We start from the raw sequence: 15,658 nt of genomic DNA, 5'->3' as shown, positions 1-15,658 counted from the left end.
CAACCACGTGTAATCTGAGTCTCTACCACTTCAGTATGTGACCTGGTATATTTCAGTGTGTGAACGCCAAGATGTTTCTTTCACAGGAGATATCTGGGCTCAGGGGAGGCAGGGTGGTGCCTAAGCCCCACCGAGAAGAAGGCTCTTGTCTTAGAGCCCTGGGAACGGGGGAGGAGGGGAGACCCCTGCTATGCGGCCCATGCATGCATCAGTACTCACGACAGAAGTCCGGCCGCCTCCACTCGCCGAGCTGGGCCCCAGCGGCCTGGCAGGCTGCCACATAGGCGGCCACGGCAGGGCAGAGGCCTCCCGGATGGCCCTGAGCCTGGCAGGTGTCCAGCAAACAGGCCTGGAAGTACTGCGCGGGCGGCACGCGGCTGTGGCAAGGAACCAGCGGGCCGTCGGGGGCAGAGATCACGCCGCAGGCGTCCGGGCCGCCGAAGGGCTCCTGCTGCTCCTGCGTGCAGGGTTGCGGGCACGGCCCGGGCACGCACTCTTCGCAGCCCTTGGCGCCGCCCACTTGCCAGCCGCCCGGGTTCCCGCCCACCGCATTCAGGTCGTCTTTCGGGTTCTGGTTGTAGTTCCCGCACAGGCCACAAAGGGCGCCCGCGTACGCCGCCGGCACGCGCAGGCGCACGTTGTTGTCTCCGTCGAAAGCCAGCGAGATCATCGTGGCCGTGGTTACCACCACGTCGGCGCCGCTCAGGTGTGCGCGCAGGCGCGAGTCCAGCTGGAAGGGCAGCGCCACCAGCTTGCCGTCCACCTACAGGGTCGGGGTGGGAGTGGGGGTAGTGAACGTCGCAGGCACAGATTCGAATCCTTACTCCACTATCTAGTGGCGGGGGGTGGCGGGTAGGGTCCCTGTGCACGTGACCTCCCCCCTTGTAATTAGTAGTAGTACTAATAATGAGCGACTATAGGCACGATGTCACTGGCTCCTCACACTACCCTCCGAAGCAGGTACTGTTCTTAGACCCATTTTACAGAGGAATAAACTAAGGCTCAGAGATGGGGAAGCCACTACTTCAAGCCATCCAGCTCCAAGGCCTATACTCTCGATCCCTCCATCTGCCCTGTTAACCTGTGAAAGGCAATCAGAGTAGTGGCAGACCCCTAACTGTCCCAGGCAACTCCAGGGCTGGCACATGCTCTTGCCTGGCCCACTGACCCCTCACCTGCAGCTGTCGAGGCCGGCGGGCACTGAGGGTGAAGCTGTGGCCGTAGATGTGCAGGGTGACAGTGCGGGTGTGACTGACGGCCTGGCTGCCCCGGTGCTCATTGGCTACAATGACCGTGAAGTTCTCTACCCCCGGGGGTAGTCCGTGGCAGGGCATACTCAGCAGGTACTCGCAGGCGCCTTGGAAGTTGAAATGGTGTCCATCCAGGGTGATGTAATGGGGGTCACCCCAGGCCTTACACTCAGCTGTGCTGATAGGGTGGCAGCCATGCTGGCCTGAGGGCAGTAGGGCACACTCTTCACCTAGCCCACAGCTGGCAGGCTTGCAGACCAGTGAGCCACCGCCAGGCCCGCAGTGGCACCGCTGGGAGCAGGTGGCATCAGCCCAAAACTCGCTGCCTGCCTCGTGGTAGGTGCCGTTGGCCCAGCAGCCGCAGCCACCATCCAGGGGAACGCAGCGGTCGGCGCTCAACACGAAGCCTGAGTCGCACTGGCAGCCCTCGGTGCAGGGGCCCTCACATGGGGCAGGGGCGGTGGGGGGTGCAGGAGACGGGCAGCTGGCTGGGCAGGGTGGGCCGCAGAGCTCGTAGTGGCTGTTTTCTGGGCAGGAGAGCTCTGTGGGTGGATGAAGAAGCGGGAGGGAAAGAAAGGGAGAGAATGGTGTCAGGAGGTGGGGTCTGAGGATAGGGTAGGAGGAGACAGACAGAGACCACGAGAGACAGAGCAGGAGACAACGAAAGACCCAGAGACAGGGAGAGAGAGGATGAGAGACAATCAAAGGGGACACAGCAGAGACAAGCGCCAAGAGGACTGAGAGACAAAAACAAAACAGAAAGACAGAAAAAAACAAACAGACCCAGAAGGACTGGAGTGAAACCAAACCAGTCCCAAAGAGACAGGACCCCTGCCCCCAGCTTCTGCTCTGTCCCCCAACACTCACCGCAGCCGGCCTGCGTCCTCCAGTCCTTAATGACAATCCCAGCAGCCTGGCAGGCAGCGGCATAGGCAGCCAGAGCCTGGCAAAGTATGTCCTGGGCCCCACCGCCCAGGCAGACATCCAGAACGCAGCCCTTGAAGAAGCTATCAGGGGCCACGTGGGCATGGCAGGCAGCGAAAGGGCCTCCGGAGCCAGGGGCCAGGGGTCCACAGAAGCGGGGCCCCTGTACTCCTCCAGTCGGTCCCGCGCATGTTGGGCAGGACCCCTGACATTCATCCCAGCACAGTGGGTCCCAGCCTGGAACCCGCCAGCTGCCGCCCCAGACGGGTATGGAGGGAGCCAGCGTGCCGTTAGGGAAGGCTCGGTCGTTGCTGGGGTTACGGTCCATGTTCCCACAGAGCCCACACACCGCACCATGATAGCTGCTAGGCAGCGTCACCTCCACTCGCCAATCCCAGTCATAGCTGACCCGCAGCCCGAAGTTGGTGGCCAGCACCGCTCTCGATGCGCCCTGGGTGACTGAAAGCCGCCCACTGGCCACAGAGACAGGCAATGCCGTCAGCACGCCGTTCACCTGGGGGAAGAGGGGGAAGGGAGGCAAACACGGGTCACTGGAGATGCCGAGGCCCGGCTCTGGCCCCCTGCCTCCCTCGCTTGTCCTGCCGTGGCTGGGAGCTGCCAAGGCCTTCCCCGTGACTGCTGGTCATATAGTCATTTGACAAACATTATGGACATCTGCTCTAGTCCAGGCCCTGGAGAATGAAAGCACACTCTGCTGCTTTTTCTGGGTTTCTCTTTTGATCTTTGTCTCCCTCCCTTATCTCTCTCTCTCTCTCTCTGTTTCTCTCCCTCTTTCTACATCTAGACCTATCTCTCTCTCTCTGGATTCTCTCTGAGTTTCTCTCACTTTGTCTCTCTCTCTCTGGGCCCCCTCCCTTCTCTGTGTCTCTCTCACTTGTGCACTGTCTCTCTCTGCGTGTGTGTGTGTGTGTGTGTGTGTGTGTGTGTGTGAGTGTGACATTCTCTCTCTGGGTCCATCTCTCTGGGTCTTTCTCTGGGTCTCATTCACCTAGTCCCTCCCTCTCTCATCATCTCCTGTGCATCTCTGTGTGTCTGGGCATTTCTTCCACTCACTCACCATCGTTTATTGAGGGCCTGCTCTGTTCCATACCTCATTCTCTCCCTGTGAGCTGCCATTAATCTGCATCTCCATTATTCTGGGCAGAAAGGGGCAGTCCATCTCTCTCTCTCTCTCCATCTCTCTCAATTTCTCTTCATGTCGGAGGCTCTGGGCCTCTCATTTGTTCCCTCACAAACAATCAAGGGTGCTTACCTGGGTCAGATCCTCAGCTGAGCACTTTACATGCATCACCTCACTGTGGGGCAGGGCCTGCTATGATTCCCATTTCACAGATGAGGAAACTGAGGCCCACCAAGTCAAGTCATTTGCCCAACATCACACAGCTCATAAGGAGAGCCTGGATTCAAACCCGGATCTCTAAAAAGGCAAATTCTAAAACGGCAAAATTTAAGTCCTACATTAAAGCCCTTAACAAAGGGCTAGGCTCATTTAATTCCCAATAGAGGGGTGATGTTTTTGTTGTAATTATTATTGCTCTCGCTGCCATTTTGTTTCAGGCCTAAGTGAAGAGAGAGAGCACTGAGCTCCTAACTGTGGCCGGCAGGACCCTTCCCACCCTACCTGGGGGCTCAGGGGCCATCCTTACCCGGACTTTGCCAATCTCGCCTTTGTGGATGGAGATGTTGGTGTTGAGGGTGGTCACGGTAACCAGCCTCACGTAGGACACAGAAGGGTTGCCCCGGTTCTCATTCTTGGTGGTGACAGTGAAGGATGTCAGGCCCTGGGCACTGCTCCCTGGGCAGCTGGTTGATGCCAGCACATAGTTACAAGTGCCCTGGAAGTCAAAGTTCCAGCCATCGAAAGAGTGGTAGTGTGGGTCACCCCACAGCCAACACGTGGCCTCGTAGTTGGGCACGCACACACCCTGGCCATTCTTCTCCTGGCATGTCTCCTGTGGCCGACACGTCACACCATGGCACGGGTCTGGGGGCAGAGGAGAGAGGACCTTGAGGGGCTGCCAAGCATACGACCAGCTACTTCCCAGCATCTGCCCCAGTCTGTGCGAGGGATACTGGCTCTAAGAGCAACTGGGGGTGAGACCAGATTCCAGGTTCCTCCCATCTGAGATGCAGGCCCTACAGTCTGCCATTTCTGAAACCAGGCCCTGGGCACCCCTCCACGTCTGAAACTCTGTGTCCAAGACCCTGTCAAAGGTCCCCACATCTGAGACCCAGGCCCTGCTGTTTGTTGTCTGAGGCCCAGGCCCCAAGGTCCTTGCAGCCAAGACACAGGTCCTAGGGTCCCTACATCTGACACCCAGGCTCTGGGGTCCCCTTGCTTGAGATCTTAGCCCCAGAGGACCGAGGTCTGAGACCAGAGACACAGGAGTCCCTGTGTCTGTGATGCCAGCCCTGTGGGCATCCATGAGAACATCTACAGCCCAGGGTTCTCTGTGTCCAAGACCTCGGGCCCGGGTTCCCCCATACCTGAGCTCCCAGCCTCCTGGGGGCCACCACACCTGAGACCCAGGTCCTGGAGGTCTCTGTGCTCAAGACCAAGGTACTGCAGGAACTTTCTGGTGATAAACTAACCCCAGAGGTCCCACCATTTGAGACCCTGACCCCGGGGTCCCTGTATCTAAGTCTCATAGCCTGGCAATCCCTCTGTGCAAGGTTCTATCTCCCTGGGGTTGCTGTGCCTAAGACCCTGGCCTTGGGGGATCTCATTTCTCAGGCCCTACCTCCGAGGGTCTCTTTGTCCAAGACTGTTCCTAGGGCCACTGAATCTGTGAACCCAGCTTTTGGAACCCCTGTGCCCAAGACCCCAGCCTTAAAACTTCCTTCTCTCTCCCCCCTGTGCCAGTTTTCAGTTGACTGCCCCTTAGCTCCAAATCCACCAATGAAGTTAGGCTTTGTCAGCAGAGGGCGCTGGAGGGTCACGGCAGGAGGAAGGGGCTGCTCTGCTTCCAGTGGGCTTTGCTCTCCAGGCTCCAGGTGGCAAGCAGGGCCAGCAGCCTGGGGGACACCCACTCGGTGAGGTTCACTGGCCCCAGCTGGTTTCCCAGGGAGTCACTCAGGCGCCCCGGCAGGTGGCTTCCCAATGAGTTTTGCCAGCACCCCAGTGGGGGTTTTCCCACCTTCCAGCTCAGCCTGCACAGCCTCTCTGCCACCCTGCAATGAGACCTGCCTCTCAGCCGTGGAGTGGGGCCCGTCTTCCCAATTCCTCACTTCCTTAGGTGCTCTGCTGTAACCTTTGGGGGCAGGGGCTGCTCCCTACATCTGCTCTTCCTGTGTTCGTCGGCGTTCTTTTTATCCCTTAGTAGTCAATCCCTATTACAAGCAAAAAATTCTATTAAACTTTCCCTATTTAAGCTACTGTGTGGCTTCTGTCTCCTGTTGGACTCTGACCAAGATACTCTGGTCCCTGGGAGTCCCTGATATCCTGCCCATCAGCCCTGAGATCTCAGTCAATTCTGGAGGTATATCCCTTTATCCTCAGGAATAAGGGAATTATTCTGTGCCCTCCACCCCGAGAAGTCAGTCCTGTGGGGTGGCTTTGTGGCTTAGACTTAATCCTGAGGGGTGTCCCCTGTCTGAGAGTGTGTCTCTATAAATCCTGATCTTCCACTTGAGGTGGGTCCTGTATTCAAGACCCTGGCTTTGGTGGGGTCTCTGCCTTAGACCTCAGGACTCTGCTTTCTGTCCCTGTGGGTCCCAGTCTCCTCTACCCGTTGGGGATGGTGTCTGAAACCCTAAGCCTAAACCCGCATACCAGTCGCCAGCAAACTATACACTTCCAGCTTCTGGTTTCTGTAAATGAAATTTCATTGGAGCCACACCCCTTCACTTACAAAGTCCACAGCTGATTTCATGCTGCAAAGGCAGAGCTGAGTAGTTGTGACCGAGACCGTATGGCCTGCAAGTTTAACTATTTACCATCTGGCCCTTTAGAGAAAAAGTTTGCCGGTCCCTGCCTTATACCGAGGGTCTCTGCCATCTGCCCTGGGAAACCTATCCCTGAGGGTTCCCACAGCCTGATTTCCACCATAAGAGTCCCTGCCTTCCACGCTGGAGAGCTACTGCTCCTGGCCCTGGGAATCCCAGCCTAGGGGTCCCCAGGTCTGAGACTTCAATCGTTAGTCCTCTGTGCCTCCCACCATGAAGAGCCAGGTCACATCACCCTCAGCTCCAGAGTCCCTGTCCTCTGTTACCCCAGCCACACCGGCCCTGGCCCCAACCCAGCACCTTTGTTGACGCAGCTCAGGACACCTCCCGAGGGCTGGCACAGCTGCCCTGGATTGCAGCTGTGGTCCTGGCACAGCAGGCCTTTTCCGGCATGGCACACGCACTGCTGCTGGCAGTTGTCAATGAGTACAGTCTGCCCCAGCTGTGGGGACAGAGGACACAGCTATCAGGGCGGGAGCTGACTCTGGCAACTTTGGTGTTCCGGGCATAAAGGGGTCTGGAGGACATAAAAGGGACATCTTCCAGCAGGGTGGCCCCTTGTCTAAGGCACAGCATGGCCTTGGGGCCCAATTTATTCATTCATTCAGTTTCATTCATTTACTCACTCATTTGTTTATTCCAAAATAGCTACTAAATGTCTGCTGTATGGGAGAAACATAGGAATTAAGGGCAAAGGCTCTAGAGCAGATTGCCTGGGTCTGAAGCCTGTTTCTGCTGTTTCCAAGTTACACCACTCTGCTTAAATTACTTAGCCTCGTTATGCCTCAGTTTCCTCATCTGTAAGTTTCAGGTAATAATGGCACCAACTTATGAAAGTATAACTGAGTTAATAATACATATAAAGTACAGATGAAATGAAAAAGGATTTCCTTTAAATATCCAGAATGGAGAGGAAACGGGGGTAGCGATGAAATAAGATTGGGAAAATGTTGATTATTTTTGAGGCTGAGTGATGGGTACATGGAGATTTATTATACTGTTCTCTTGACTTTTGCCTGTGTGAAAATTTTTATAATAAAAAGTTTATACATAACATTATATAAAAAGTATATATATTACATATAAATAAATAAATTCATATATATTGTACATACAGCACTTAAAGCAGTAACCGGCACATAGTAAGCACCATATACCTGTTTGCTGTAGTGCTATTATTATTCGTATGAGGAGGTAAACAGAGAGGGTTCCTGCCCTCACAGAGCTCTCAGACCTTTGAGGGAGACAAACTTTAGATAAACACACACTCAAATCAAAGGAAAAGGAGTAAGTCTCAGAGAGTGGGAGAGGGAAGCAGAGGGAGTTAGCCTCTGGTATCACAGAGACGAAATCTAGACCTGGATACAAAGCCGAAACTTGACCTGGGGAGCCAGGGGATGGTTTCAGGTTGCAGGACCTATGGTCATATTTGGAAGGGTCTTACCTGCTACCTTGGGGATGGTAGACCAGAGGGAGCAAAAGTGAGGGGTGGGAGGGAGCCAGCTGGGAGAGGACAAACTTGGACCACGGTGGGGCCATGGCGAGGGGAAGAGGAGTGGGTGGGAGAGACGTTCAGGAGGCCAAGCGGACAGGCTGTGAGGCTAATGGGCAGTGGGAGGGGGGTCCAGCTTGCAGTTCCCCGCTCTGCCCAGGATGACCAGGTCCCTACCTCGTAGTAGACACCGTCGTGGTAGCAGCCGCATTCCTGGATGGGCACGCAGGCTTGGCCGTCGTTGAGGAAGCCGGAGTCACACTGGCAGCCCTCGGCACAGCTATCCGGGCACTGCGGGGGGGCACTGAGTGCCCAGCAGCCCAGGGAGCAGGTGTCTGCACAGAGCTCGTAGTGGCTGTTAGGGGGGCACTGCATCGCTGCAAAGAGGGCATGCGGGTCAGAGCCCCTGGGAGTGAGAGGCTGCAGGGCCCAGGGTCTGCCCCTTCTGTGCCTCTACCTCCCCCTCTCTCTGCCCCTCACTCACGACAGAAAGATTCGGTCCTCCAGGGTTCGACGTGGCCTCCAGCTGCCTGGCAAGCACTCACATAGGCATGAACGTTGCTGCAGAGAATGCTCTCGTTCCCGCCACCCACACAGAGATCAAAGACACAATCTTTCAAGGGACCCTGGGGATCCACCAGCTCGTGGCAGGCAGCCAGCGGCCCCGTGGGGCTGGTGAGGAGCCCACAGAACTGCTGCTGCTCGTAGTTCTCCTGCAGCTCAGGTTTACACTCCAGCTCTGTGTCACAGCTTCCGCCAGGCTTGCAGGTGGGCGCGCAGGGAGAGCCCGGCACTGCCTCCTCCCAGGAGCTGCCGAACTCATTGGAGCTGCCTGCCTGTGAGCCGTCGGGCTTCTGGAAGTCGTCCTTGGGGTTGCCATTGTAGTTCCCACACAGGCCACACAGCTGCTGGTAGTAGTTGCCTGGGATGGTGACCCGCACATTGTACACGAGGTCGTAGGTCACGCGCAGGCCAAAGTCAGTCTCGATCACAACGTCTGAGCCATGCTGGGAGGCGCGGACCCGGCCCTCGGCCAGCACCACGGGCAGCCTCTTGTCCACACCATTCACCTGGGAGGTGGGAGATGCCGTGCTTCAGAGGGTACACTTCGAGAGGTCAGACCCTAGATCAAGCCCCTGCCTGACACTGAAGATCTGTGGGACTCACCTCTCTGGGTCTTAGTTTCCATATTTGTAAAATGGGCCTAATAATAGGGTCTTGTAGTTGGTTGAATGGTGGTTCCCCAAAGATACGTCCATCTAGAACCTCAGAATATGACCTTATTTGGAATAAGCGTCTTTGCAGATGTAATTAGGGTAAAGATCTTGAGATGGGATCGTCCTGGATTAGGGTGGGCCCTATATCTAATGACAAGTGTCCTTAAAAGAGCCAGAAGAGGAGAAGAAACAGGGACACACAGGGGAAAAGGCCATGTGAAAACGAAGACAGGCACTGGAGTGATGCGGCCACAAGCCGAGAACACCTGGAACCACCAGACGCTGCAAGAGGAAAGGGAGGATTCTCCCCCAGAGCCTTTGGAGGCGGTGCATCTCTTGCCAACACTTTGATTTTGGACTTCTGGCCTCCACAACTGTGAGAAAATACATTTCTGTTGTTTTAAGCCACCAAGTTGGTGGTAACTTGTGACAGCAGCCTCAGGAAACGAATACAGGTCTCAATGTAATAACACCCTTATGAAAGCAGGGACCAGGAGGGAGGGGAAGATGGAGTGGAAGGGGTGGGAGAGATGTCCGGAGGGGATAATCAAGGGGCAGGGAGGTGGAGACTGAGCCACACGGGAGAAGGTCTCGGTCCCCAAGGCCTCCTCCCTCCTTGGTTCCGCACTGTAGGCTCTGACGGGCACCTCCTCTCCTTGTGGACCCCATGCCTCCCACATCAGCTCGGAGCTCTGTGCCCCCTGCCCCTGGCCTGAGTGCTGCACGTGCTCCACCCACAGATCACCCTCTAGCCCAGGCCCCTTCCCTTCACGTCCCACCCCTGCTCTCACCGTGACCTTCCGCTGCCTCTGCTCCAGCCGCAGGGTGAAGTTGGCCACCTGGACCGTGATCGCCCTGGTCACGCTGACTTTCCCATTGCCCCAGGCCACGTTCTCCTGCAGGACGGCAAACTGGGCCAGGCCAGGCCGGGTCCCGCAGGTCCGAGCCAGCGTGTACACACAGGTGCCCATGAAGTCGAAGCGGCGGCCGTCGAAGGTGGTGTAATGCGGGTCTCCCGATGCCTGGCAGGTGGCAGAACCCACGGCCACACAGCCCAGGACGCCACCGGACGGCTTGCAGGCCTCGTGTGGGCCACAGCTGGAGGGCTCACAGGACACCAGGCCACCCTCCTCACAGCGGCAAAGGGAATTGCACCCCGACCCCGGGTGGAAGGTCTGGCCGGGCGGGTGGTAGGTGCCCTGGTACACGCAGCCACAGGAGGGCAGCGGCACGCAGGACTCACCGTTGAGCACGAAGCCCTCATCACACACGCAGCCCTCTTTGCAGTCGAAGCCACAGCCCCCAGGCACCGGGAGGTCTCCGCAGGACAGCGGGCAGCCGTAGGAACACGCCTCGTAGTGACTGTGGGGCGGGCAGCTCAGGGCTGCAGGGAGAGCGGCCATCAGCATCAAGAATCCCTGCTCCCCGGGGACACCGTGGACCTCACCCCCCACACACACGCATGCACACACACACGCTCACACACACTCACACGTATAAGCGGTCCAGCGGCAAGGAGACCCTCCTCTGTTCAGTGGGATCTGGCAAACATTATATCACAGTTAATCTACTCCTGATAATTAAGATACTATTCCAATTTAACGGTGGTCTGGGTTTATCTGTAATGTCTTTAATGACCTTATTCAAGTTGGTAACAAGTTGTGGATCTGTGGTACATATTTTAACCATGCAAATGCGTGTGTGTGTGTGTGTGTGTGTGTAATCTATGCAGTGTATTTGTGAATGCAGTATTTTTAGCTTCTTCACTCTATAGCAGTAATGTAGTAGTAGTGGTAGTAGTAGTAATTCTATAGTAAATTAAAATATTTGGCCAGGGTGGTAAAGAAAAAAATAAAAAAGAATCCCTGTTTCTCTCTCCAAACTCCAGTCATCCCAGATTATAAAACAGGTGGTTTCCTCACAAAAAAAAAACCAAAAAAAAAAAAAACCCTTAAAACTGAACCCAATCAAGCCTCTATCTGTACCATCCAATACGATAGCCACACGAGGCCATTTAAATGTAAGTTAATTAAAATTAAGTAAAATTGAAGATTTAGTTCCTTGGTCATACTAGCCCGATTTCAAGTGCCCAATAGCCACACGTGACTAGTGGTGACCAGAAGGGACAGCTTAGGTATAGAACCTTTCCACCATCACCAGAGTTCTACTGGACAGCACCATTATAGATCTAATATCCAGTTTACAAGAGAATCAGGGGACAGAGGGACAAATGAAATACACTGTGAAGAAGCAACTAGCCAAATCCAGAAAGTAGGAAATTCTGTAGAATAAATGACCCGTTTTTTCCATGAACAAAGGAAGGGGTGGATAGAGGGATAGACATGTGATAAAGCAAGTATAGTAAAACACAGATTGTAGAATCTAGATGGTAAGTATATGTGTGTTCACTGTAAAATTCTTTCAACTTTTTTGTATATTTGAAAATTTTCATAATAATATGATGGGGAAAAAAAGGAGGGGGCTATTACAGGATAAAAATGAATACAGAAAAATCAACCCAGTGCAGTGTGGATTTGGTCTGGATCCTCATTCAATTAAAGTGAAAAAAACACATTTTTTAGACAATTGGGGAAATTCGAACCCAGGTTGGGTTTTAGAGGATGTTAAAGAATTAGTGTTATTTTTGTTGTTGGTAATAACAGCACTGGGGTCGTGTTGCTTAAAAGTCCTATCTGCTGGAGATGTTTACTAAAGTATCTGTGGCAAAATTCATGTCTAGAATTTGCTTTAAAATATTTCCACAAAATAAAAAAAGAAAGGGGTGGTGGTGGAGGAGATAGAGGAATGAGAATAGCAAAATATCCACAAGAGCTGAAGCTGGTGCTGGGCACATGGGTTCAGGCACCACCCAGGCCTCCCTCTGCCTGGTGTCTGAGTCCTCACAACCCAGTCTTCTAGAACTTCCAAGGGGTCCAAGGGCAAGAGTAGTTTTAAGGAAATAAGAGATTCTCAATTATTACAGAGGCCATAGAATGCAACAATTAACTGTACAAATTCAGGAGCCAACAGGCCTGGGCTCAAATCACGCTGCCCTGCGGTGTGACCCCAGGCAAGTTACTTAATATCTCTGCGGTTCCATTTCCTTGATGATCCCACCTCACAGGGTGGTGGTGAGGATGAAATGAGAGCTGTTAAGCCCTTAGAACAGAACCTGCCCAATGGGAAGTGTGCCACACAAGTCCTGGCTCTAATTATGCAAGTCCTTCCTAAAACGATCAGCCTGAGAATGTGCCTCTGATGGAGTTGCATCTGCTTTCCCACCGTCCCTTTTGCAAGTGTGCTTCTCCCACTTTACAGAAGAGAACAGTCCCGAATCTTAACACAGTATGCTGCCGTGGGGATGTGAAAACTTCCAGGGACACGAAGGGACAATTTCAAATATTACCATAAGCATGGAGACAATGGATGACAAATCATTACTGGTAACAAATCAGTTCCAGCTCTGCTCCCGACAAAACAGAAGGAGGGCCTCATAGAATCAGCTGCTCAGAAGTCATAAAAAGTAAGTTTTATGGCATCTCTCAGTGTGACTAACTTCCCTGCAACTCAAAAGGGGTTCAAAGAATGGAGTGACGTTGCTCTAGCAGAACTCCTGCCACTTCCACCCACTTAGTAGTACCATATCTACAAAATGAAAAATAGAATTGATGCTACACCCTGTCTCCTTCCAACAACAGACGTGAACTATTGGGGAAAAACCCCATCCATCTCATTAAGAGATGTCTTTCCAATACGTGTTTAATATTTTTTATCAGTTGTGTACTAACGAGACTTGCAACGATAACTCACTCTATCCTTTTTTTTTTTAACACTTAGAGTCTATGGTCTCAGGCATTTCTAAAACTTATTAAATGTTGCTCACTCATGCATATGTTTGTGGCAGAGATGTATGATGGGGATTGTGACAGACTGACGCTGGCCACCCCTTACTCTTGGTTTGGCCATGGTACTGACTTTGGCCAATGGGACATTAGCAAATGTGATGTCAAGCAGAGGCCTGGAGTGTGCTTGCCCACTGGGGGCTGTCCGCCCTTGCTGCTCTTTCGAACCTTGAGACCACTGTGTGAAGAAGCCTGTGCTAGCTGGCTGGAAGATGAGACCAAGCAGAGCAGAGACAAGCAGTCCTGACTGAGGTCCTCCAAACCAACCAGCCTGACAACTGCCAGATGTGCAGGCAGGGATCCTTAGGAGCTCATCTCTGAATGACAGCTGCCAAATGGGAATCAGACCTGGGGCCACCAGATGTATTCAGCCAACTTACAAATATTTACTGCATCTGTGACTTCCTAGCTGTCATGATCCCAGGCATGTAACAACCTTTCTGAGCCTCTGTTTCCTCATCTGTTAAATGGGTATAACCACAGCCCCTACCTCATGGGGCTGTTATAAGAATTCAATGACTTAATGATATTTATACATTAATGAATATACATAAGGCTGAGTCCCCCAGTCGTCACTCTCGGTACTCACGGCAGAGTTCCTCACTCCTCCAGGGGTGCACAGCGGCCCCGGCGGCCTGGCATGCAGCAGCATAGGAGGCCAGTGCGTCACACAGTGGTCCAGACTGGCCTGGCAGCAGGCAGCGGTCGTAGACGCAGTCTCGCACAGCACCCTGTGGGTCCAGTGTGTGGTGGCACTCCCGGAAGGGCCCACTGGGGTCGGCAAGGATCCCACACTCCTTCTTGCTCTGCAGCTGCTGGGCCACCAGGGTGTCCAGCTTGGGACAGTCGCCTGGCTCAGCTGCTCCACAGCCTGGCCTTGTTTCCGCCTGCCAGCTCTTCCCGAAGGCCAGTGCGTTGGCAGCTTGGCCTCCACCCCTCAGAGCCAGGTCGTCAGCTGGGTCCCCATTGAAGTTCCCACAGAGCCCGCAAAGGGCCCCCGCATAGCTGCTGGGCACCTTGGCAGTCACATGGGCATCCCAGTTATAGGTGACAGTCAGGCCAAAGTCTGTGCGCACGACAGCATCTTGGCCCTTGTGGAACACCTGCACCTGCCCATCTGCCGCCTGGAAGGGCAGGTACTGAAGGATGCCGTCCACCTGGGTAGAGATGCGGGAGGACCAATAGGTCAGGGTATTCAAGGCTCTGTGGCTCACCCCTCACTCACTCAGCTCTGGCTACTCTGGGCTCCTTGCTATCCTCTTGAGCACATTATGCTTGATCCACCTCAGGGCCTTTGCACTTGCTGTTCCCACTGCCTGGCAAATCATCCACCTCTCTTCATCCTTCAAGTATTTGCTTAAATCCAAATCCCTAACCCACGGCATTCAAAGCCTACAGGATCTGTCTCCCTATTACCTCCCTGACCTAACCTCCTCCCACTCTCCCCCTCACTCATTCTGCTGTAGCCACACTGGCTTTCTTGAGATTCCCCCAACTCTCCCAGTTTAGTCTAACTTTAGGGCCTTTTCACCTTGCCAAGAACACCACCTACCACTTTGCTCCTGGCTGCTTCCCCTTCATTCTTTAGGACTTGGCTTAAATCTAAGCCCCTTCCCTAGAACATCCTGCTTAACCTTGGCTCTTGTCCACCTTTGTGCCTGCACCACCTCCCACATCACTCACTCGGGCTCCCTCCTGTCTCCTTGCTGTCTCCCAGGACATGTTAAGTGCACTCCCACCTCTGGGCCTTTGCACTTGTTGTGACCTCTTCCTGGGATACCTCTCATCACTCTTTACTTGGCCACCTCTACTTCATATTCTAGGCATCAGCTTTGATCCAAACCCCTTACAATGGTCTAAAAGACCATACATGATCCGAGCCTCACTGCTCTCCAATTTAATTCTTCAGGACTGCCTCATTCCCCACCCTTGGAACTCCAGCCATGCAGGCATTTTGATACTCTCCTGAACTCACCAAGCTCAGCCCAGCCTCAGGGCCTTTGCACTTGCTATACCCTATGTACCCTATGCTTGCAACATACCTACCCTCTTCCACATCTTTATTCTTTGTCTGGCTGCCTCCCCATCACCCTTCACATCTCAGCTTAAAATCAAATCCTCTACCCACTAGGCCCTTCCTGTCCCCTCCTTTCTGACTTCATCCCCTACCAACCTCTCTATCCCATCTCCCCAGGCTCACTCTCTCAGGTGCAGCCTCCTTGGCCCCATGCTGTTCTCCTGAACTCTTCAAGCTCAGTCCAGCCTCAGCCTTTGCACCTGTTGTTCCCTCTGCCTAGCAACCACTACTCTTCACCTGGTGGTCTCTTCCCGATCCTTCAGATTTCAGATTAAATCAAAAGCCTCTATCATAGCCATCCCCTACATCATCTCCTACCTCGCTCTCCCTTCCCTCTCTCCATTCCAGGCCCACTGGTCTCCATGCTGTTCCTCTACCCCTCATGTTTGTTCCTGCCTCAGAGCCTTTCAGTTGCTGTTCCTTCTGCCTGGAACAGTCTTCCATCCACTTCCGTCCCTGCCTGTTCCATCTCTTTCTTCAGGAAAGGCAATAGAATGCAGAGGTTAAGAGTGTGGACTCTGGAGCCAGACAGCTTGGCTTCAAATCTTGGCTTGCCACTCATTAGCTGTGTGACCTTGAATAGTTGACTTAACTTCTCTGTGCCCAGTATTCTCCTCTAACAAGATTACCTATTTCACAGGGTTGTTACAGAGATTGACATATGAGTTACTGTATGTCAAGCATTTAACACATAGAAGTAAATTATATATATATAAAATTTACTGGGTGGTGGGCCCTGTAAGAACCCTCTATCCAGAACCCTGTGGGCCCATCTGTAAGTACCCCCACACCCCTGTAACACTCCCCCAACACCTTTTGTTCCCGACTTT

General features: G+C 53.6%; 1 protein-coding gene across 1 annotated transcript in view; it reads right to left on the bottom strand.

Annotated features, from left to right (window-relative positions):
* The window catches only part of LOC118885712 (Fc fragment of IgG binding protein), a 38,950-nt gene that overhangs the window by 10,505 nt on the left and 12,787 nt on the right, over nucleotides 1-15,658 (bottom strand). The window contains 9 exon segments of the mRNA XM_036834637.1: nucleotides 220-763; nucleotides 1,176-1,792; nucleotides 2,118-2,688; nucleotides 3,842-4,179; nucleotides 6,441-6,582; nucleotides 7,810-8,009; nucleotides 8,117-8,702; nucleotides 9,641-10,233; nucleotides 13,341-13,908. Of these exon segments, the coding sequence (XP_036690532.1) occupies nucleotides 220-763; nucleotides 1,176-1,792; nucleotides 2,118-2,688; nucleotides 3,842-4,179; nucleotides 6,441-6,582; nucleotides 7,810-8,009; nucleotides 8,117-8,702; nucleotides 9,641-10,233; nucleotides 13,341-13,908 (4,159 nt within the window).

This window comes from Balaenoptera musculus, chromosome 19 (genome assembly GCF_009873245.2).
Source record: "Balaenoptera musculus isolate JJ_BM4_2016_0621 chromosome 19, mBalMus1.pri.v3, whole genome shotgun sequence".
Lineage (NCBI taxonomy): Eukaryota > Metazoa > Chordata > Mammalia > Artiodactyla > Balaenopteridae > Balaenoptera > Balaenoptera musculus.
Note: the sequence above shows the minus strand (reverse complement) of the source record. Positions and strands in the feature narration are given on the sequence as shown.